The sequence below is a fragment of the Hesperophylax consimilis genome, chromosome 26 (assembly GCF_061612785.1).
Source record: "Hesperophylax consimilis isolate HC1 chromosome 26, BYU_Hcon_1.0, whole genome shotgun sequence".
Lineage (NCBI taxonomy): Eukaryota > Metazoa > Arthropoda > Insecta > Trichoptera > Limnephilidae > Hesperophylax > Hesperophylax consimilis.
Window position 1 is genome coordinate 11,133,244 of NC_142861.1, and position 20,884 is coordinate 11,154,127.

Below are 20,884 nucleotides of genomic sequence, written 5' to 3' on the forward strand. Positions count from 1 at the left end.
TTAAACCGATTCCACAATAATTTGCAAGATAACTAAGTAATTTGTGACGTAGGTATAATAGCAATATTCGGATTCTTAAATACAAATATCATTTATGATAAACATCTTCAAATAATTATCATCGTCATATCATTATAATCAATATTGTAGAAAATCAGATCGAAAACATTATTTATGGAATATTTTACTACTTTTTTCAGTTGTACAGTGTTCATCGCCGAGTTAAATTGTTTTTAAGGGAGTGATTATTTGAATTCTACAAGGATGAAGTTCCTAATTTTGTTTTGCTTCTTTGCTTTTGCTTATGGTGCTCCAAGCACCAAGTTGGGTAAATTAATCATTTATTTAAATGGCATCATTCTATACTTGTTATAATCCACTTATTTCGGAATACATCCATACTAATCAATATTTCCTATATTAACCAGCTGGCCTCTCTGGTTCTCGGCTGTCTTCAGGAATTAGTTTTATTAAAAATCTTAAATACTCATTTTAAACAAGAGGAACGGCTGAGCGGCCTCTTTCATGCAAACCTTAAATTCGGATTTGAGGTTAAAATACCCAAACATATTGAAAAATTATTTTTTTAATCAAAAGGTTTAGCTAATATCTACTACGGATATGAACTACTTTATCTATTTGTGTTTCCCCAACTATTTGTACGTTTCAAACTTATCCCATAATCTTTCACATTTCATCCCACATCTACCATTTGCATGTCACATTAATAAAAACATAACAAAAGATTTAGCTAATAGGTATTTAGTACGGATATGAGCTACTTTATCTATTTGTGTTTCCCCAACTATTTGTAAGTTTTAAACTTATCCCATAATCTTTCAAATTTCATTCCACATGTAGGTACCATTTGAATATCACATTAATAAAAACATAACAAAAGGTTTAGCTAATATCCAGTTCGGATATGAGCTACTTTATCTATTTGTGTTTCCCCAACAATTTGTAAGTTTTAAACTTATCCCATAATCTTTCAAATTTCATTCCACATGTAGGTACCATTTGAATATCACATTAATAAAAACATAACAAAAGGTTTAACTAATATCCAGTTCGGATATGAGCTACTTTATCTATTTGTGTTTCCCCAACTATTTGTAAGTTTCAAACTTATCCCATAATCTTTAATATTTCATTCCACATGTACCATTTGAATATCACATTAATAAAATCACAAAAAAAGATTTAGCTAAAATCTAGTAAGGATATGAGCTACTTTATCTATTTGAGTTTCCCCAACTATTTTTAAGTTTCAAACTTATCCCATAATCTTTAATATTTCATTCCACATGTACCATTTGAATATCACATTAATAGAATCACAAAAAAAGATTTAGCTAAAATCTAGTAAGGATATGAGCTACTTTATCTATTTGTGTTTCCCCAACAATTTGTAAGTTTCAAACTTATCCCATATTCTTTAATATTTCATCCCACATATACCATTTGAATACCACATTAATAAAAACATAACAAATCTGAGTAAAATCAAGCATTTATAAATTAAGATAAGACTTTTTAAAAATAAAAATTACCCAATTAAAGCCAATAGAAATTAAGAATGTACGTTCGTTTTGAATCTCTTTTATTGTGTTGAATATCTGACATAATATCTCACACAATGATTTATAATAATGAGAAATTATGAATGAGATTATGATAATGATTACAGGCGGACGCATCCTGAGCTCTCAGCTCACGGAGATCTTGGAGGCATTCCGCATCACAATGAAGGAAGGAAACCCGGAGACTGGATTCCCAATTTTGGACCCCCTCCAAAAGGAGACCATTGCATTCAGCTTGGGGCAAGAGAATAAGTTGACGTAAGATACAATGTCACTATAACTATGTTCACTTCTAATTGTATGAAAGATAGAAATTCGGAATATTATATAGGTTTTATAACCTACACAAAATCGTATTTATGTACATTGAGCCTTTATGCGAAAAAACAGCATAATGTTAAACAGAGTTCTGAGATAATGGCTTTTAAACATTTCATTTGCCTGTAGCACGCATTTACATATTGTAATAAGATATTTTAATTAATGGGTAACACATTTTATAATTAGTTTATTCATAAGTTTTGAGTACAACATACAAATGGCCGTTTTACATGACACCTTTTTACATCCAGTTTGTCTCTTCGGGATGAATAAGGGTGTGTTGGTACTACCGATTTTTGTACATTTTAAGATGGAGATTAGAGTCTGCCACCTATCATAACTATATTATGTGAAAATATAGCATGTTTATTCAGTTTTATATGTAAAATATTAGTAAAACGACTACAATATGTATTTATTACTGATTGTGAATGTGTATTACTGTTAGATATTGTAAATTTCGCGTGTATGTTTGATGATTTGACATTTTGTTTTGAGAAAATAATTCACGAGAACTTTACATACGTACAGTTAACACATGGAATAAATAATATCTAAGTGTGTTAACTTGATATTGTAACATACTTTTTAATCAACAAATAGAAAGAGGGTGAGTGGTTTATTTATGGAGAGAGGGCTGTTGCTTTGACATCTGCGTTTGTATTTTATATGAATATCATACCGATCAAGATACAATGATCAGGTAGGACATTTTGCCAAGGCATAGAGGTACATATAAAAATCATTATGACAAAGGTTCAAAGACGAACGGGTAGACAAAAACATCGATTGGTAATGTTAAAGCACGCAAATGACAAAAACATATGATTTCATGATTGTGATCTATGGTTATGTTCAATGTGTTGTCATTTTTTGACGATTTAGTACCATCTTAAAATATTATTTCTTCTCTAAAAGCAACTATCTATATGAAATCTCAAGTATGAAAATAATGATTGTGTGTGAATTTTTTTTTACGTGGGTCTTGATATTGGGGGTCAGTATGAAAAAAAGGTATGGTGTAAAGCAGTCATAAAGTAATAGCCGACTTTTATTGAGAGCAGTGTTGCCAGTGCATATGTTTTAAAATACCCACAACAGATGTTAAACTTCCTTTTCCTCTAAAATAACACAAATTCTACTGAAATTAGCATTTATTTCATATTATCTGGTCTTTTTAGGGTTTTCTCTTTTGTTTAGGGTTTAAAATTAGATTTTTTTTTAAAATTTATTACGAAGAAAACTAGATAATAGGGCATTCTCACAATTATTGTAAATATTATTTTTAATATGGTTGGATATCAAGAAATGTCCAGAATCCCCGCACTTTCCCCATAAAAATGTCCTTCCTGCCAAATATCCAATTCTTGAAATATCTTAGAAATTCCCCTCTATTGGAAACCATAATTAAGAGCTCACTACGAGTAAAAATATCCTTGGTTCTAAACTCAGGTAGCAGACTCGAATCTGTAAATACGTAAACTATACATATCTAATTAGCGCAGACCTTGTAGTATTTTCGCCTTTTCCCCATTTTCTTTTATTTTTATTTGTTTAAAACAATATAAAATTTTCTTCTCTCTTGGCTATGACCGATATTTAATTTTTTCTCTAAGGCTTTGCATATGTGTTCGCAGGGATGGAAAATTCCTCCCCTACAACACATAAGCCTCCATGAAAATTGGACCCTTTTCTTTGATATCTACAGAAAGCTACTTAAAGCTCTCTTGTACTATATATCTTCATAGACATATGTACTCAACTAATTAATACGTTATTTACGAACTTGAACGCAAATATTTCCGTATTTATATTGTAATTAAATTCCATCAAACGTTGTGTAATTTTTTTGATTTATGATATAGGATTTTAATTACATTCATTTTTGTGGTAACCCCCTTGGTTCTGATCGAGGTGTTGAGTTTCACAATTTAATTGGTCTTTCCATTGCAAACCTAGACTTAAATGAATTCCCTGAATGAGCTAACTTTCCTAATGTAATTATTCTGATTCCCTGCACCCTAACAAAGTCGTAGTTAAACGCTGATAAAAGATATTATACATGTTTTTTTTTTGGGCAGGTAATTAAATATAACTCAAATGGTTAATTGTTAGTAAATTTGATTTTGGTAAACTCTTGTGTCTGTCTGGCGCCACTCCTTTATGATTCTGCTGCTATAAGGTACATGTAAAGATTGATTTAGTAGGTTAATGTAATTAGTTAATTGCATATTTGACGAACTCGGAATAGCCCATTTGCTGGCATAATTTGGCTCCAAATCCTCCTGCAAGTAAACGAGATGATCGTGAGTCAACAAGAAATTTGCACAATCCTTTGACACGGCTCTTTGATTGATACCTAAGTTATCGCGTCCCAAAAAGCCTTCCACGTCATCATGTACTACATTCAAGTTTCCCCTCGAGTTCCGATACCCCCAAATTCCGACCCCTCCTTGGACTACAATTTACTTAGGGCGAACCGGTTTCGTCCTATATACAATCATATACTCACGGTTGGTGTGGACTTACGGGTCGTGAATCCTCATTCCACGTTTAAGAGAAAATGCGAGTGTGGTCTATAAGACCTAAAATGCAAGCTGTATGCAGGTCCGCATTCTCCAGTAAACAGTACATACGAATAAATATATGTATACATACAGTTTGGGAAAGGTTTATAACTCGCAATACGAGGCTATCTACCTCGCATCCCGAGCTCGGATCTCGCGCCAAGAACTCTGCGAAGCTCTAGGTCTGGTAACCGAATATATACGTACTAATAAGGTGATACTAATAAATACTAGTAGAATAAGGTCATATTTGATAGTTTGTTTTGGAGAGCTATCGAACTCCAGGCTTTTGTTTGTTTGGTTTTGACGTTTTTATTTAAGAGAATCGCCATCTCTATTTGATTTGGTTAATGGTCTTGTTATAGGAGCGACCACTGCCTCCTATTGATGAACTGTATTTGTTTTAAATTTTACCTCCAGGGTTCAACATTAATTTTTGTTCATCCTATCCCGTGATTTTCCAATTGTTTCAAGTGGTTGATTGCCACATTAGAGAGTACTCGACCCTCAAATATCTCAGGCAACTGATGGGGTTTTGTATGAGCACCCAATCAATAAAATTCAAATGTTTCGTATAATTATTCGATATAAATCTGGCTAACCCGTGATTTTTCAATTGTCGATTGTGAATGATAAGTATTTGTAAGCACGCAGCTTCCAGCAGTTTCAGGTAACTAATAAAAACTGTGCGATTATCTAATCAATGGTATTCAAATGTTTCATGTAATTTTTTGATATAAATCTGGCTAACCCGTGATTTTTCAATTGTCGTTTGTGATTGATAAGTATTTGAGAACACGCATCTTCCAGCTGTTTCGGGTAATTAATAAAATCCTTTGTGACTAACTAATTATGGCCAAGGTCGTTTTCAAACTATGCGGTTGACCCAATTCTCCAGTGATCCTTTGTTTTGTAAACAAATAATATAAACATCTCCTGACACACTAACCTAAATGTGAGATTTGTTTATTTTAAAATTCCTTAGAAGTCATTTGTGCCTCTTTACTTTTATTGTGTACTATTAATTAAAATATTTTTAAATCCTTTATTGAAGTTAAACTATTTATTTCATTTCCCGAATTTAGTAAATTTACTAGGTTTAATTGAAGAATAAATATACATATATAAGTACACATATCTCGATTATCAAAATATGTTAACTAAGATTACATATATTAATAAATAAATATAAGGTATATGATTCTACATGGTCTTGAATATTAATAAATACATATTTTCTTTTTCAATAATATAGATATGTCCTCGGGTAGGTATTAAAAATCGCTACCATTTCGATGCTTCGATTAATAAATAAAATACATATATACAATTACATTACTCATATATATATTCTTTATATACAATATTTTACTTTACTTTTATATAGATAAATATATATACAAATATACAATATACATATATTAATGTGTAATGCTTTGTTTTGTTGTTTTTTAATAATTTAATTGATATACCATAATCAGCTGTATCTCCTCACTCCTAGGTCCTGAAAATTATTTATAAAAGGAAAACTTACCCCCCGTCAAGGTATTTCCGGTCGGGTAGTACACAACAACCTTGATGAAGAAGTCCTACCTAATTAATTGTATTTTTCAACTAATTTCAAAATAAATCTTTTCGACTATTTATTCCTATTTAATTTTTTATTCTCGCTTGAATCGTATAAATTAGCTGATATTTAATTTTTCTTCCGAACGAAATCCTAATTCAGAAAACCCGTTGATTTAATAACACCTTTCTAGTTTAAGCTTTTGAATGATAGCTGTTAAAATACTTTTTTCGAAATGATAGACTGATGATTAAAATTCCGGTTAAAACGACAAACACTTTTAACACTGTCGCTATACGCACGATGGATTTTAATTGAACAATTTATTAATTCTAAATTTCTTTTTATATAAATTGATAAGAAAATTTATTCCAAATTGTGCAAACTTTTAATTTACTCGACTATTAATAAATTAAATTTTTTTCTAACTGTTAATTTTAGAACAAAGATTTAAACGTTTATTATTATCGAATCCTTTTTTTTTGTTTTTGTGTTTCTTTTAACCTAAGATGAAGTATTTATTACTATTATTATTATTTTTTAACCAAATTGACGTTAAATTATAATCTATTTTTAAATATCAATACGCGATCACGTTCACTTTAGATTAACGATAACAAACTCTTAAATTTAATTTGAATGTTTTCACTTTGAATGAAATAATTATTTTTAAATTTTTAATTAATTCACAATTCACTTTTTGCACTTCACTTAACACTTTTAAGCACTGAGTTTAAATTATATTTATTTTCACTGTTTAACCAAATTAAACTGATTTAACAAAACTTCACTGGTGGGGTTTTCAGAATTTAGAAACTGAATTTAAGACTTTTTACAAAACTTTCTAAGTCCAGGGACTTGTTCAGAATTTAACACTTAGATTATTTCACTAGAATTTTACCAATAGACGTAGTACTGCCATGTAACAACTTTTCAAACCCTCGGCGCGACTGTCTCCTGACTGATGTGTTCCATCCTTTATACCCCTCTCAGGTTCCAAAAGACGTATCTGAATTTCTCTTGATGCTTAATTCTATCTCCTATCAACTCGTAAATCCGAACATCCCTCCCATCAATATCGATTGTGCTTCCATAAGATGTTCTGCTTTCCGGCTCTGGGCGGTAGTTAGTTTTTATCTCACAAATCTAAGTCGATAGGGTCCGAATCGGGTAAGTCTGCGTTAATCGCCCAAGCTCCCTTTGTCCTCTGTTCATACAAAAATGTAGTTAAAATCTCATGATTTTGTGTTCCTTTTTTTCTCAATTCGCGATAGGTCCATCCTCAATAACATATATATAGATCTCAATTTTATGCATCTCGTGCGAAATTGTTTAAATCCATGCTGAAATCTTTACTACGCATTTTTGAATTTCGATTCGTCTAAATTCTACTCAATTTTATTGTCCCTTATATGGGCTTTTCCATTTTCACCAGTACTTTCTCTCTTAATGCCGCAGATTTGAATTTTTCCTTATCTTCTTGGATTTTCTTTTATCCGCGACGTTTTCTTGCACAATTTCTTCTTGATTCTTATGTCATTTCTCATAACTCTTATAATTACTCATTTTCCAAGTCGTATTTATTAATTTCACGGATAAATTCGAATTGTATCGCTTTTCTCCACATGGATCATTTCCTATCTCCGTTCTTTACCCTTCCTTTTATCTTTTCTTCACTTTTCCCCTGGGAAATTTCATACTTCATTTATTATTAATTAATATATAGTTTTCCACACTTCTATGGGAGATATACCTAATTAGACTCTGGGATATCTGTCATTTTTATTGCCTGACCCAATCTCCGCCCAATTTTCTATCTTTCTCATACCAGGATTCACATAAAACATATGCATTGACATCTGTTTATGTTTAAAATTTTGGTACTAGACTCGTAAATTTAATTTAATTTCAAACCTATTAATTTTAATCTCTTTTGACTAATCTAAATACTTCCATAAGGTCCACGTTAAAGTTAATCGCTTTTCTAATCGTTTATTACCTTAACGTAAATAAAAATCATGTTCGGATTTTGATTGTTTATCCTTCAAAATATACATGAGACCGCCAACCTTTTATCTTGTTTCGATCCCTCCGTAATATTGGGTAACTCTAATATATATCTAACCTAATAATCATGAAAATGTCTACTTTTCCTGAATCTAATCTATCGATATATGTTTAGTTTTACTGTCTTCTTCTGATACTCGATTTTCACGTCCCTAGGACCTTCGTAGCAGTCCAAAATATCTGTATTAACCTTCCATTCGATCGCCGCACTTTTCTAAAATGTGTATTTTTTTTGCGAGATTTTCATTCAAGATTGATTTACCAATATGTCCGTTTCATCTTAAATTGATAACGATTAATTTCCATTGTTTCCAACACTCACTCCTCTCTTTAGTACGATTTTTATCGAACATGACACCCTCCTTCTATCATAAATAATTGCACTACAGTTGAAATTCCGCCAGTAACTTTCCTTCGCTTTTCCGTCCTTTTTTTATACTATCGCGTTTATAATTTTTTTTCATTGCATTTTTGTGTGTGCGCTTTACAACTTGTAAAACTTCCAAGCACCCGATTTCAATGGTTCGATACCCCATAAATTTCTCAGTTATTGTAAACATTCCCAGGAGTTTGTCACCTTGAAAGTCGATGTTGACCCTAAAGTGCGTTCACCTCTAATTTCTGTGGGAAAGAAGAAGCCATTAATTATCTTTTTTCATTGCCCGATCCAAAGTTTATTCCTTTGTCCGTCGTAGACACACCTCCCTCCGCTCACTGATTGGTTACTTAAAATTTTATAACTCTTTGTTCAGATCTATTGGTTGACAAAATTCAATATTTATTTATAGGCCTAGGAAAAGGGGAAGCCCTGTCTAGTCCTAGACGATTTTACGGCCTCTCTGCTTTCGTCTTAGAACCTCGATATAATTTCAACTATTACAGGAGTCTACTGCAAGCAAGCTGGATCAATTCTTTCTCCGCCAGATGTCGTTAGCATGTCCGTTTTCATAAATAATTTGCATATTTTCCTGCAGCTATGGTTTATCTGTTTTTTTTCACTGTGATTTAAAGCCTTTCATCACAACCTTTGAAAAAACACAGAACATTATAATTCCAATTTTTAAGAAAATTTAAATAATTTTCTCTTAAAAATGTTATATTGAAACTACATACTTTAGGTGTAAGTACCTTATTAGGTAATTCTTCATAAAATCAGTTTCATTTTTCAAAATTACCCTTAAATTTGAATTTAAGGGTAATTTTGAAAATTGCTTTGAAGCAAATTTAAGTTCATTGAATCAGTTTTCATGCAGGACGTACAGACAACAAAATTTAGTATGCTTGATAATAAGAATCAGAATAAGTAATCTCAATATAACCACGTTAAAAGACAAGGTCGTAGCTATAGCATTCACATGGGGGGGAAATCTATGCAATACTGAGGCCGAAAGGAGGTGGGAGGTTTGAATCCGCAGTCCACTCCCGGCGCTGAATTGCCAAGGCGCTGATAATATCTAACCCGTGACGTATTTTATAGATAAGTGTTTTAAAAATAATAAGTGGGCAAAGCACTCTGCGTCAAACAGTTATAATTTAAGATTATAAATTAATCGATCGTAGATAACCAATCAGATTTGTTATTTAAATAAGTAGAAAATTAAGTCATTGACTTCTTACTCACAACGCAATTGAATTGCTCCAAATTATCAAATTAATAACTGAACAGCAAAAAGGGCAACAGTATACTAAATTAATTACTGTTACTACAATAGTTTATTCGGGCCCTTCCATCAAAGGATAAGCCCTTTCGACGGCACCACCCAATTTCCTATTATGTACAATATTATTAATTATTCAAGACAATATTAGCGATTCTTAAACGAAAATCTGAAACAGAAAAATCAGAAAAAGATACGGTCACATCTAGGACTCGAACCCAGGACCCTTGTCTTGCCGGGGCACCGCTCTACCAACTGAGCTAATGAGACCCTATCCCCTTCGGTCATATTTAACTGTATCATACTTCGAATAAGAACTACAAACATTGACTTCATTTTTTGAAAAAAAAATGTGCGGTGACTCTTTGCCGCAAACGAAAAACAAATGTTCTTCGTTCCTACTCAACGCTTGCTTCTTTCCGGGCCACCTGTTAGTAATTTAAAAATGGAAGTATGAGATTGATTAAAATTTAGTTAGGTGGCAATAGCTCAATTGGTAGAGAAGCCATTCCCGCTAAGACTAATGGTAAGATTGGGTTCGAGTCCCAGCTGCGACCTTTATATTTTCTGTGTCTTTGTCTCTTTCACATTTTAATTAGGAGTCGTTGATATTATCTTCTTCAATGATCCTAATAAATTGAAAATAATTACAGAAGCATTTATTATTATGGTATCAGTATGCCAGGTGCTCAAATGTGTTATTGTTTTGTATTGCTAAATTTTTATTATTGACTATTGTCTTTTTATCATATCCCAAAACGTTTATTGATTCTAATCTATATTTATTTCAGCAGATAAGTTAAATATTTATCTCGGTAATAGCATGCACCATGCACCTAGCTTTACTTGGATCTTTCTTGTATAAACTATTAAATTTAAAGTAATTGCTTTGTTATGCTGAATGTTTTGAACACCCAATAATAAGCACTAATTAACTAAACTGTCTCTATCAAATTGATACATTAAATTAATCTGTATACCGTTTATAATTAATGCTGGTCGCACATGTGTACAATACTCTCATAATATTCCAAGAGTGCCAAATGCACCCAACCGTCTGGAGCCAGCGAGGCTATGGCATTACCAATTGGGGTATGTCGTAAGGTTGAAGGTAGTGGAGAGGGGATGGAGATTAATAATTTTATGGTTGAGGACAATTCCTTATCCTTACTATTTTCAACTCTTCATGTCACTTCATCAGAAGTGCTTATAACTATAACCGATTCCGTTTAGCATCAACATCGCAGCTGGGGGCATCCACCTGTCCGGACTCAGCGACTTCGTGGTGAATGCTGTGGACTTCAGCATTGTTCCACTTGGCCTGAAATATGACATCACCTTGCCCATGAGCATCATGAACGCAGGTACCTAATTATCAACCGTGCGACTGACATCTAGTATGAAAGAGTGACAGAAAGGATGCTATGACAAAAGAGTTGTCCAATGTCTCTTCTTCATAACCTGAGATGATGATTCATGAGATAATACATTGTGTTAATAAAGGTATATTGGCTAGTATTCTGCCATCCCAATTCATGTAATTTTTCAACTTTATTAATTGAATTAATTGCTGATATACTGTGCCTAAGTAAATATATACAGTAAATAAATTAAACAGTTTACAATAAAAATAAGGACACATAATAACTTTAAAAATAAAAGACAATCAACATTGTATCATTGGAAATACATAAATACTTATTAACAGGTTTTGTAATAATTTGTCTCGGCTGATGATCCCAGAATTGGTGTCTAATTTATATTTGTAATAATTTGTAATGGTCATAAAAAGTGCATTGTATAGTTTTATTGCACTTGACTTAGCTGACGTGTAGCAGGTCTTGCTCGACTTTAATCTACTTTCAATAAATAATATATCTATGTATTATATATATATAAACCTTCCGGAAGAAATTTTCTAAATGATAGTGAAAGACCTATCAAACTACGTTGCATAGTTTAGAAGAACTAAGCGCATAAGCAGAGAGAGGCGGGTAGTGACTTATGCAATTTAGTTTAGTGTTTGATACAATTTAGAGATACGAATGTATTGTCACGATTAGGGGCCGTTCAAGTATTATGTAAGCACTATAGGGGGGCAGGGGGGTCTTTGCTTTGCTTATTTTTGATGACATGGGGGGGCGGGGGGGGTCGAGATAGTGATTACGTCAGCACTGCTCAGCAGTAGTTATTTTTTTTACACATTGGCAACCCACACATTGTCATTGTTGAAAACCGAATACATATTCGGGGATTCCCACAAATAATTAATACGTTTAGGTACTCGCTTAAAAAACAGAATACATTAACAGAAAAATGCATATAGGTACCAATTTTTACGTAAGCATGGGAGGGGGGGGGGGGGGGACCTTATATCTTCAAAAGAACGCCCTTCAGGTAAAAACAGGAAACTTCTTTATGGATGAGGGATAGATGGCTATCACACCATATAACTCCCTTGATCGAACCGGAACTCGTTTCTGAGTTTTTTTGGCACGCCCATTATACACTAACTTTTATAATATATATTGATTATCTAAAATTACTTTGGCCAAAAGTTGTTTTAGCGAATGGGATAAATAAGAGATTATGTCCTTTGGTGTATCACAAGCAGTTTCAACATTGTCAAAAACAGTTCTGTGATTGAAGAGGTAGTAATGTTTTTTGTTTGAGTAAAGTTGCCTAGTGTCCAAAACACAGATCCCTCCGAACTGCTTATGATCGGTAGTTTTAGAAAAATCTTTTTAATTACTTTTATTCGGACACTCACCCAATCAACGCAATAAATTGGCCAACAGACCCGATTATTGTCATCAAATCTAAATTGAATCCTTTTAACCATACCATTTTTAAATATAATAATATTTTTTCAGAGACATACGACCTCAAGGGTATGGTATTTGGCGCAATACCTATTTATGGAAACGGAAAGGCATAGTGAGTTACAATACACAATTATGATAAAATGAATTAATTAATAAAGTATTTTGTTGATTTTTGTGGTGCCAAGCTGTGCTACCTTCTACTTCTTGAGCCGAGGCAGTCGATAGCCGAGAGGGTAGAATGCTCAACAAGCAGTCGGAGGGATCTAATTCGACTCGTACAATGGGGTACCAACTTACACCATTTTCAACATAAGCTATGATTAGCGAAAAGGTTCAAACATAAACCGTCTTACTTGTAATAGATAAAACGGAGGGATAAGAACAGGTTAGTAGAAAGCGTTACACATAATCACGCCCATGCGTACTGCATAATCCGGCCGTAATACCACAGTGTTAGTGGCTGACATATTTTTAAACCGTATAACCCCCAATTTAGGGACGTATTACTATGGTGTCAAGACGAAGATCGCGGACTTTGTTAAAAATCTGTTTTATTTGACAAATATCGATTAGTCGTGCAAAATGTTAAAAAGTAGTAATGCCCATTGGTGGCATTATCAGAGGAATATTTTAAATCGAAACATCGATTTACCAAAGCAAATACGTAACGCACAATCAAATTTCGAAGCAATTCAAAGCAGACTGGGTTGATGACATCGCAAATGTCATCTGAAGAAATGTGAAGTTAGCAACTAAACGCGAAATGCAAAAATGACCCTTTTTTTGAGGATTGGAACAAAGTGGTGCCATTCTAAAAAAAACTTGCATGAATATTATAATGAGTAAATATTTTAACCTGAGCAGTATAAGGCCTTCTCATCGTATAACTATACCAGCGCAACAACAGCGTATTAGGGAATCTTTATAAGTATGACTGTAAATCTTCTAAATGCAATATGAAAAAAGTTTCAGGCAGTCTTTAATTACGTAGAGTAAAAAAATAAAGTTAAGTTTATAAAGTGAGTCAGGGAGGAGGTAGCATGAGATGGCTTAGCAGTCCGAAAATAAATTAACACAATATTACACACAATCTAAAATTAACATAGAATATATATGGAAGGCTTAACAAGAATAGGAAGAATTAACTTAGGAAGAATTAACATAGAATATATATGGAAAAAAAAAAATCTTAAATCATATTATATGGAAGGCATTTCTAGTGTTACAAGTAAGGACATAACATTTAACAAATTCAATGAAATATTTATTGTTTGTTTCAGCTTTGAAATTGGAAACCTCAGGTTCAGTGGATTTGCTGCTCTTCAAGTGATCGGTGGAGAAATTTCCGTCAAGGATTTGAACCTTGTCATTGGTGTTGACTCTATGAAGGTAAAATTTATCCATATTGCTGGCACATTACCTAATAATACATATTTGTTTCATCTTCTTCTGGTGCTCCCCTCCTATTGGAGGATGGCCATTACTCTGTAGCATTAAACTACTAGGAAGAACTGCACTTATACTAACTACACAGATTACAAAATCAGTCTTCCCCTGCATAAATTTGTTACCAAGAAATTTTCTCGCTAAAAACTTTTTCCCCGCCTTTTTTTGGGCCGCACAACCAACTCGTAGCATTTCAGTGTGGGAGCACAAATGCTGTTGGCTTGTTGTCGCGACAATAACACGCCAACAGCTTAAAATTTGTTTTATATAAAAATTCTACCTACCCCTTAGTTTTTATAGCAGTGTGGCTTAATATGGCAGAAATAGTTTAACCATAGTCCCTTGTATAGTAGTATAATGGCACCATTTTGCTTAGTTTGGCAGAAAAGGTTTAACTTGTTTTATCAATGGTTTTCATCTTTTATGGTAGTATATAGCACTCTTTAACTTAGCATGGCAGAAAAGATTTATCTTGTTGTATCAATCAATGCGAGAATGACATAAAGCGTAATAGATTTTTTTCATGTCCTTTTTATTTACGGAAGATTTTTAAGTTTTGTAAGTTTTTCCGTGATACCTTTGATATGTAGATCCCATCTAAGATTTTCATCAATTACTACCCCGAGATATTTTATTCTTTGTAATTCTTCTATAGTTGGGCATTGACATTGAACATTATTTCTATATCATTTGTGTAGTTTTAGTTGGAGTGATTTTACTGGCTGGCCCCTTGAGTTCATTGAAAATGATATATATTTAGTTTTGCTTATATTAAGGGTAAAGTTAATTTTAAGCCAATTTTGAAGTGTACTAAGCCCCTATTCAGCCATATAAAATGTTTCCGTCCAGTTTTCTTCTTGAAATAATATAACATTATCATCAGCAAAACTGATTATGTTTCCTTTAGGCTGGCCGCATACATACGTTTTCCGTATTCGATTTCCGAATTCGTTTTCCGTATTCGGAATTCCGTGAGACTAGCGCAAACGTTCGTTTTTCTTCATTCGGAATGTATAAACGTCAGTACTAGTGTTGCCAACAAGGGCGATATATCGCCATTTAGGCTACTCAGAGCGAGAATCGGCGCCGAAAAAATCTATAAGGCGTCTGGTCGCCAATTAAGCTACTTCAAAAACATCAATTTTAAACATGTCCCGAAATTCTCTAGCCACCCCCCCACCATGAAATTTATTTTTCTGGGGACAAATTTTATATTTTCTTGAAATTCTCTAGCCACCCCCACTATGAATTTTTTTTATTTTCTGGGGACAAATTTTATTTTTTTGAAATTCTCTAGCCCCCCCCCCCCCCACGAAATTTTTATTTTCACGTAAAAATATCAATTTTAAACATGTCCCACCTAACAGCAAATTTGGCTACTTTACGCTACCTTACGTATGAGAAACGGCGATATTAGGTCAAGATCCGTTGGCAACACTGAATTACTAAACGGAAATTTCCGAACGTTTGCGTCGGCACAAACAAACTGTATGCAATAGCTGCGTTCCACATGACGTCATTAGGTTTTTTCCATTCGGTTTCTCCGAACGCGCCGGCTTGCATTCGGAACGTGCGTAAGGAATTTGTTCCGTTCGGAACTAAAACAAACGTGTGCGGCAGTTAATTTATTTTCTACTGATTCCGTGCATTCGGATGTCCGAATACGGAAAACGAATTCGGAAATCGAATACGGAAAACGTATGTATGCGGCCAGCCTTAATATAAAGGGTTAGTGATATGATTTATATAGGTTATAAATAGAATCGGTCTCAGTACGCATCCTTGGGGGACACCATAGTTTAATGGCAATAGTTTAATGTTATATGAATGGTTCTCATCTTGTATGGTAGTATACAGCACACTTTAGGTTAGTATGGCAAAAAAGGTTTAACTTGTTATATCTATTCCCAGTCTCAACTTACCGGAATGCTGGGTGGCGGCGACATTGACGACGTGATCAACGCCATGATCGGCGAGCTCGCCGTTGACTTCTTCAACTCCTACTCAGACGCCATCGCCGAGCAAATCGATGGGGCTGTGATCGCACGCGTCAACAAGCTGCTGGAGGGAATGACCCTCAACGACCTGATTGACCTCATCAACGGAGCATAAGATGGCAGTGCCCCTAGCTAATTGAAGTTGAACGTGCAATGAAGAAATCCACCCCATAAATATACAAGCGTGCAGTGGCGGCTCGTGACTTTTGGGTGTACTAGAGTGCTAATATTATACAAAATGGCATTATTGATGTTGTTGCAGTAGAAAAAGTTTTCTGTTTTTTTTTTTTCGAAAATTCTGTTTTTGTATGAAGATTTTCAGAAAATACGTATGGCTCACGGCCAAACTGAAATTTCCTGAAAACCTTCACACAATTTTCGAAAAAGAATAAAAATTCTTTTTTGATTAAACAACATCAAAAATGTCTAATTCTTCAAACTTAGCACTCTATCACACTCAAAAGTCACAAGCTACCACTGAATGCATGTAAATAACACAAAAACATAAAAGTAAAGTACAGAAGTGACTGGCTCCATACGATTGGGACTCTGGTGCGGTTCTCATATCAAATAAAAATAAAAATATGTCATTCAACCCTTCCACCAGATTTCAAAATGTTTTTACCTGATATAAAATAAAGCACACAAAAATACACGCAATAGGTAGAAAACTTATTTTATATATTAAATATGCCGCTATTCATAAGTACTAGTACAAGCAATAGTGAATATTGATTGTGAAGTACCCATATGTATAATATTTGTACCACTAAATCATAATTGTTAAGCACTTTAAAGCATTTAATCACTGAGTAAGAAGGACACAGAAAATAAAAAGGCAATGGTCATAAATAAGATTTTTTTTTAAATGTATACTTTATTTTCTGTTATAATAATTTTTGGAATGGTCGTTGGTTCTCTTATGCAACATACAGCACGTAATTTATTTTAAAAACAATACACTGTTCAATATTTACATACTATTTGAAGATTAGGTCATCTAGTGATATAAAATTGTACAATTTTTTAATTGATTAGTACGTATTGAATAAAATTGTTTTGTAATTATTTATACACCAATATAACATTATTTGAGAACTACCTATATAGTACATATTGAATAAAATTGTTTTGTAATTATTTATACACCATTATAAAATGATTTGAGAACTACCTATATTGTACATATTGTAATTATTTATACACCATTATAAAATTATTTGGGAACTACCCATAGTACATATTGAATAAAATTGTTTGGTAATTATTTATACACCAATATAAAATTATTTGAGAACTACCTATGTGGTACATATTGAATAAAATTGTTTTGTAATTATTTGTACACCAATATAAAAATTATTTGAGAACTACTTAGTACATATTGAATAAAATTGTTTTGTAATTATTTATACACCAATATAAAATCATTTGAGAACTACCTATATAGTAAATATTGACTAAAATTGTTTTGTAATTATTTATACACCAATATAAAATTATTTGAGAACTACCTATAGTATATATTGAATAAAATTGTTTTGTAATTATTTATGCACCAATACAAAATATTTGAGAACTACCTATACAGTACATATTGAATAAAATGGTTTTGTAATTATTTATACACCAATATAAAATTATTTGAGAACTACCTATGTGGTACATATTGACTAAAATTGTTTTGTAATTATTTATACACCATTATAAAATTATTTAAGAACTATCTATTTTTAATAATAAAGTAGTAACATAATACAAAACACATTATTTAGTTGGAATTCCCTTGAATTTTAGTTGGCCCCTCTTGTTTAATATTTTTATGAATGATGTTAACAAAACTATCCATAATTCTCATCTGTACCTATAAGCTGATAACAAAAAGATTGTTAAAATCATTAATTCCTAGTTGGATTGTATCGAGGATGACCTGTACCTGATGGTCAATGTATATTGTTTAAAAGATTACCTTCTTTTGAATACAATTAAATATAGCGTCATATCTTATTCTCGAAAGAAAATACAATGATTTATCCCTCCATAATGAAGAACAATCTTTTGAATGGTGGGTATACATACGGCAAGCCGAACTGCCCGCGCGCCGACGGTTTTCATATTGGGAAGTCTTTTTTTTTGTGAAACCACAATCCATGGGAATGCAATCCGTCGGTTGATAAAGGTTTTATCTATAGGTACCTTGTTATTGTTGCCAAGCATGACTGCTGATCGCCAACGAACAAACAACAGTTTGCAACGACTAAGGGCATGTTCCGGATTGGAATAAACTCTCAGTATCGCCCTATTGTAAGACCACGATTCAGAATTGAAACTTTCCTTGAAATGGCTTTAGTAATGCTTGGTGACTAGATCTTCATAACCAGTTACTTCCCTAACTTTCTCTTCCTCTCTCTAAAATAGTATATTTGCGGTACATTCCAGAGTGGAAGATACCGCATGAGCGTTTAGTTTTTAAATGTAAAAATGATGGTAAAAAATAAAAATTAATATAAAAATCCCAGATGGCTGGGCCGAAACAATAAACACAGATGGAAAAATATATTTTTTTGTTTAATAATTTTAATGACTAAAGAAAATATTGTTAATCCCTATTCATTGGTTTTCCTGGCAGGTGACAGCTATATAATATAGGTATATAAAAATGCACGCATATTCAAATGCGACGTTTTATCAAAATTCCAAAGAAGTGAAGAACTTTCGGTGATTTAAGATTTTGAACAAACAACATTTAAATTTTTATTTATACAGAGCCATACATTATTAACAATTAAAAAGGTTAAATGTATTTTTGAATATCAAATTAATTTTTGTTAAAATTTTAACCATATCTATGGCTTTATTTTATAAAGCGATTTAATTATTTCAAACGCATAACAGAATGAAGGAATTTACAGACGTAATATTACCCAGCTGTCTAGTACTATGTATTCACATTAATTTGCCAACTCGGGCTACGTTTATTTGAAGAAATCAATTCACATTTCACAATATAATATGATTTATGCTTTTTTTAAGCAATTAGTACTTCACTTGATAACTTTGTGTGTGTTATTAATTCACTTTATAACTTTATGTGTACAGTAGAACCTCTCATAATGAACACCTCCTATAATGAGTAATTCGCATAACGAGCAAAACAGATGATGAAAAAAATGCTCCCTCAACGAGCGAAATTTTGCATAACGAATGACGCAGAAAGGGCAAGTCCCATCTTCACTTCACTCACTCATCTTGTGAGCCGGGTCTTCCACGCCAGTGTGTCAGACACTGGTTAGGTTAGGTTAGGTTCCGCTAGCACGTTAGTGATCACACATTTTTCCAAACTTGTAATTTTACAAAAACATTATTTGTAATTTTTTTTTGTGCAAAATTTAATAACCCTTGCAAAAATGTCCGTGAAGAAAATACCAAAAGAAGACAGCCATAAAATAGTAATAGTAAATGTAGAAATAAAACGTAAAATAATTGAAAAGTGAGACCGAGGTGTGAACGTGTCTGATCTAGATCGCTAGTGAACACATTCAATCGGTATACATCAACGATTTATATTTTTTAATTTTCTGAAAATCAACAGTTAACTTTTATTTCAGTTTGTACATAAGTATTATGTAAACCAAAATAAACCCAATTATGAATTTCCTCCTTGTGACTTTACCTCTACTGAGACAGCATAATAAGGAATAAGTAAATTAAATTTGTAAGAAAGGAATATGAAATCAAAAATGTATAAAAAAAAAGATTATATAAAACGAAAAATTTACAAAATAAAACATTTTTCAACACATTTATAGCCATGGAGAGAGGTTGTAGATATAAATGAAATCATAATAGAAATATAAACAATAGAGACATAACATTATTCACAAACTATCAGAGAAATATTCTTTTATGGACCTCTTGTATTTGATAAGTTCGCAACTGAAAATATCCACCTTGGATAATAAGCTATTGTAATTCATGCAAGAATTCTGCTTAGAGTTCGTTTTGCATTGATCGACCCTGAACAGGACAAGAGCGTGTTGAACGCACAGTTACATTGAATTGAATCTTATTTAGCAACTCTGGGCATTGAATATTATTGTTGACTAATTTATACAGGAATAGTGCATCCTTATGATGCCTCCGTACACTCAGTGAATCAATTTTAAAGTATGAAGCTGCCTCTCATAATTATTAAATCTTGTAACAAAAATATTTTAGGAATTTATTTTGAATTGCTTCGATTTTGTTTATGTGGATTTTGTAAAATGGAGACCAAACAACCGAAGCAAACTTCAGATGACTTCACAGGCAAAGTAGATTTGCTTAATGATATCTATGCTACTAAAAAGTCTTGCATTATCCTCAAGAACAAGGATAAAATTAAGAAGATAGATGCTATGATAGATGCAACACCAGCAGGTTATTTCTAATTTTAAGAAACTTTCCACTAAAACACTCTTCAAGCGTTGCTTTGAGCTCACCGAAGGGACAAGTCTCACTCTCAGAGAGTTTTGAAAAGATCACATTCACATTGCCACTTGCCTCAAGATGATTGATAAGGCATAGGAAGGGGTTACCAAGAGGATCCTCACTTCTGCTTGGAAGAAGCTTTGTTTTATTTGCCTGACAATATCAGAAATCAATTAACATTTCACAATAATAGTATTAAATAATATGATATATGCTTTTATTAGTACTTCACTTGATAACGTTATGTGTATTATTATTCCACTATATATAAACATAATATGAAAAATACCAACATAAGACCTTTTCACATCTTTGAAGGAATTTTTTTCTCCCTTTTTTAATCTCAGATTCTCCTTATGAGATAGGCTACGAATCGCCGCTGC

The 20,884-nt window shown here is 32.7% G+C and overlaps 1 protein-coding gene across 1 annotated transcript; it reads left to right on the forward strand.

The window, feature by feature from the left end:
- Positions 1–206: 206 nt before the first annotated feature.
- LOC149411113 (uncharacterized) lies at positions 207–18,536 on the forward strand. Its single transcript, XM_089647114.1, has 6 exons — positions 207–328; positions 1,691–1,841; positions 10,997–11,127; positions 12,637–12,700; positions 13,869–13,977; positions 15,946–18,536. The coding sequence occupies exons 1-6, from the start codon at positions 265–267 to the stop codon at positions 16,144–16,146; spliced, it is 720 nt and encodes a 239-aa protein (XP_089503240.1). The 5' UTR covers positions 207–264; the 3' UTR covers positions 16,147–18,536.
- The last annotated feature ends 2,348 nt before the right edge of the window (positions 18,537–20,884 follow it).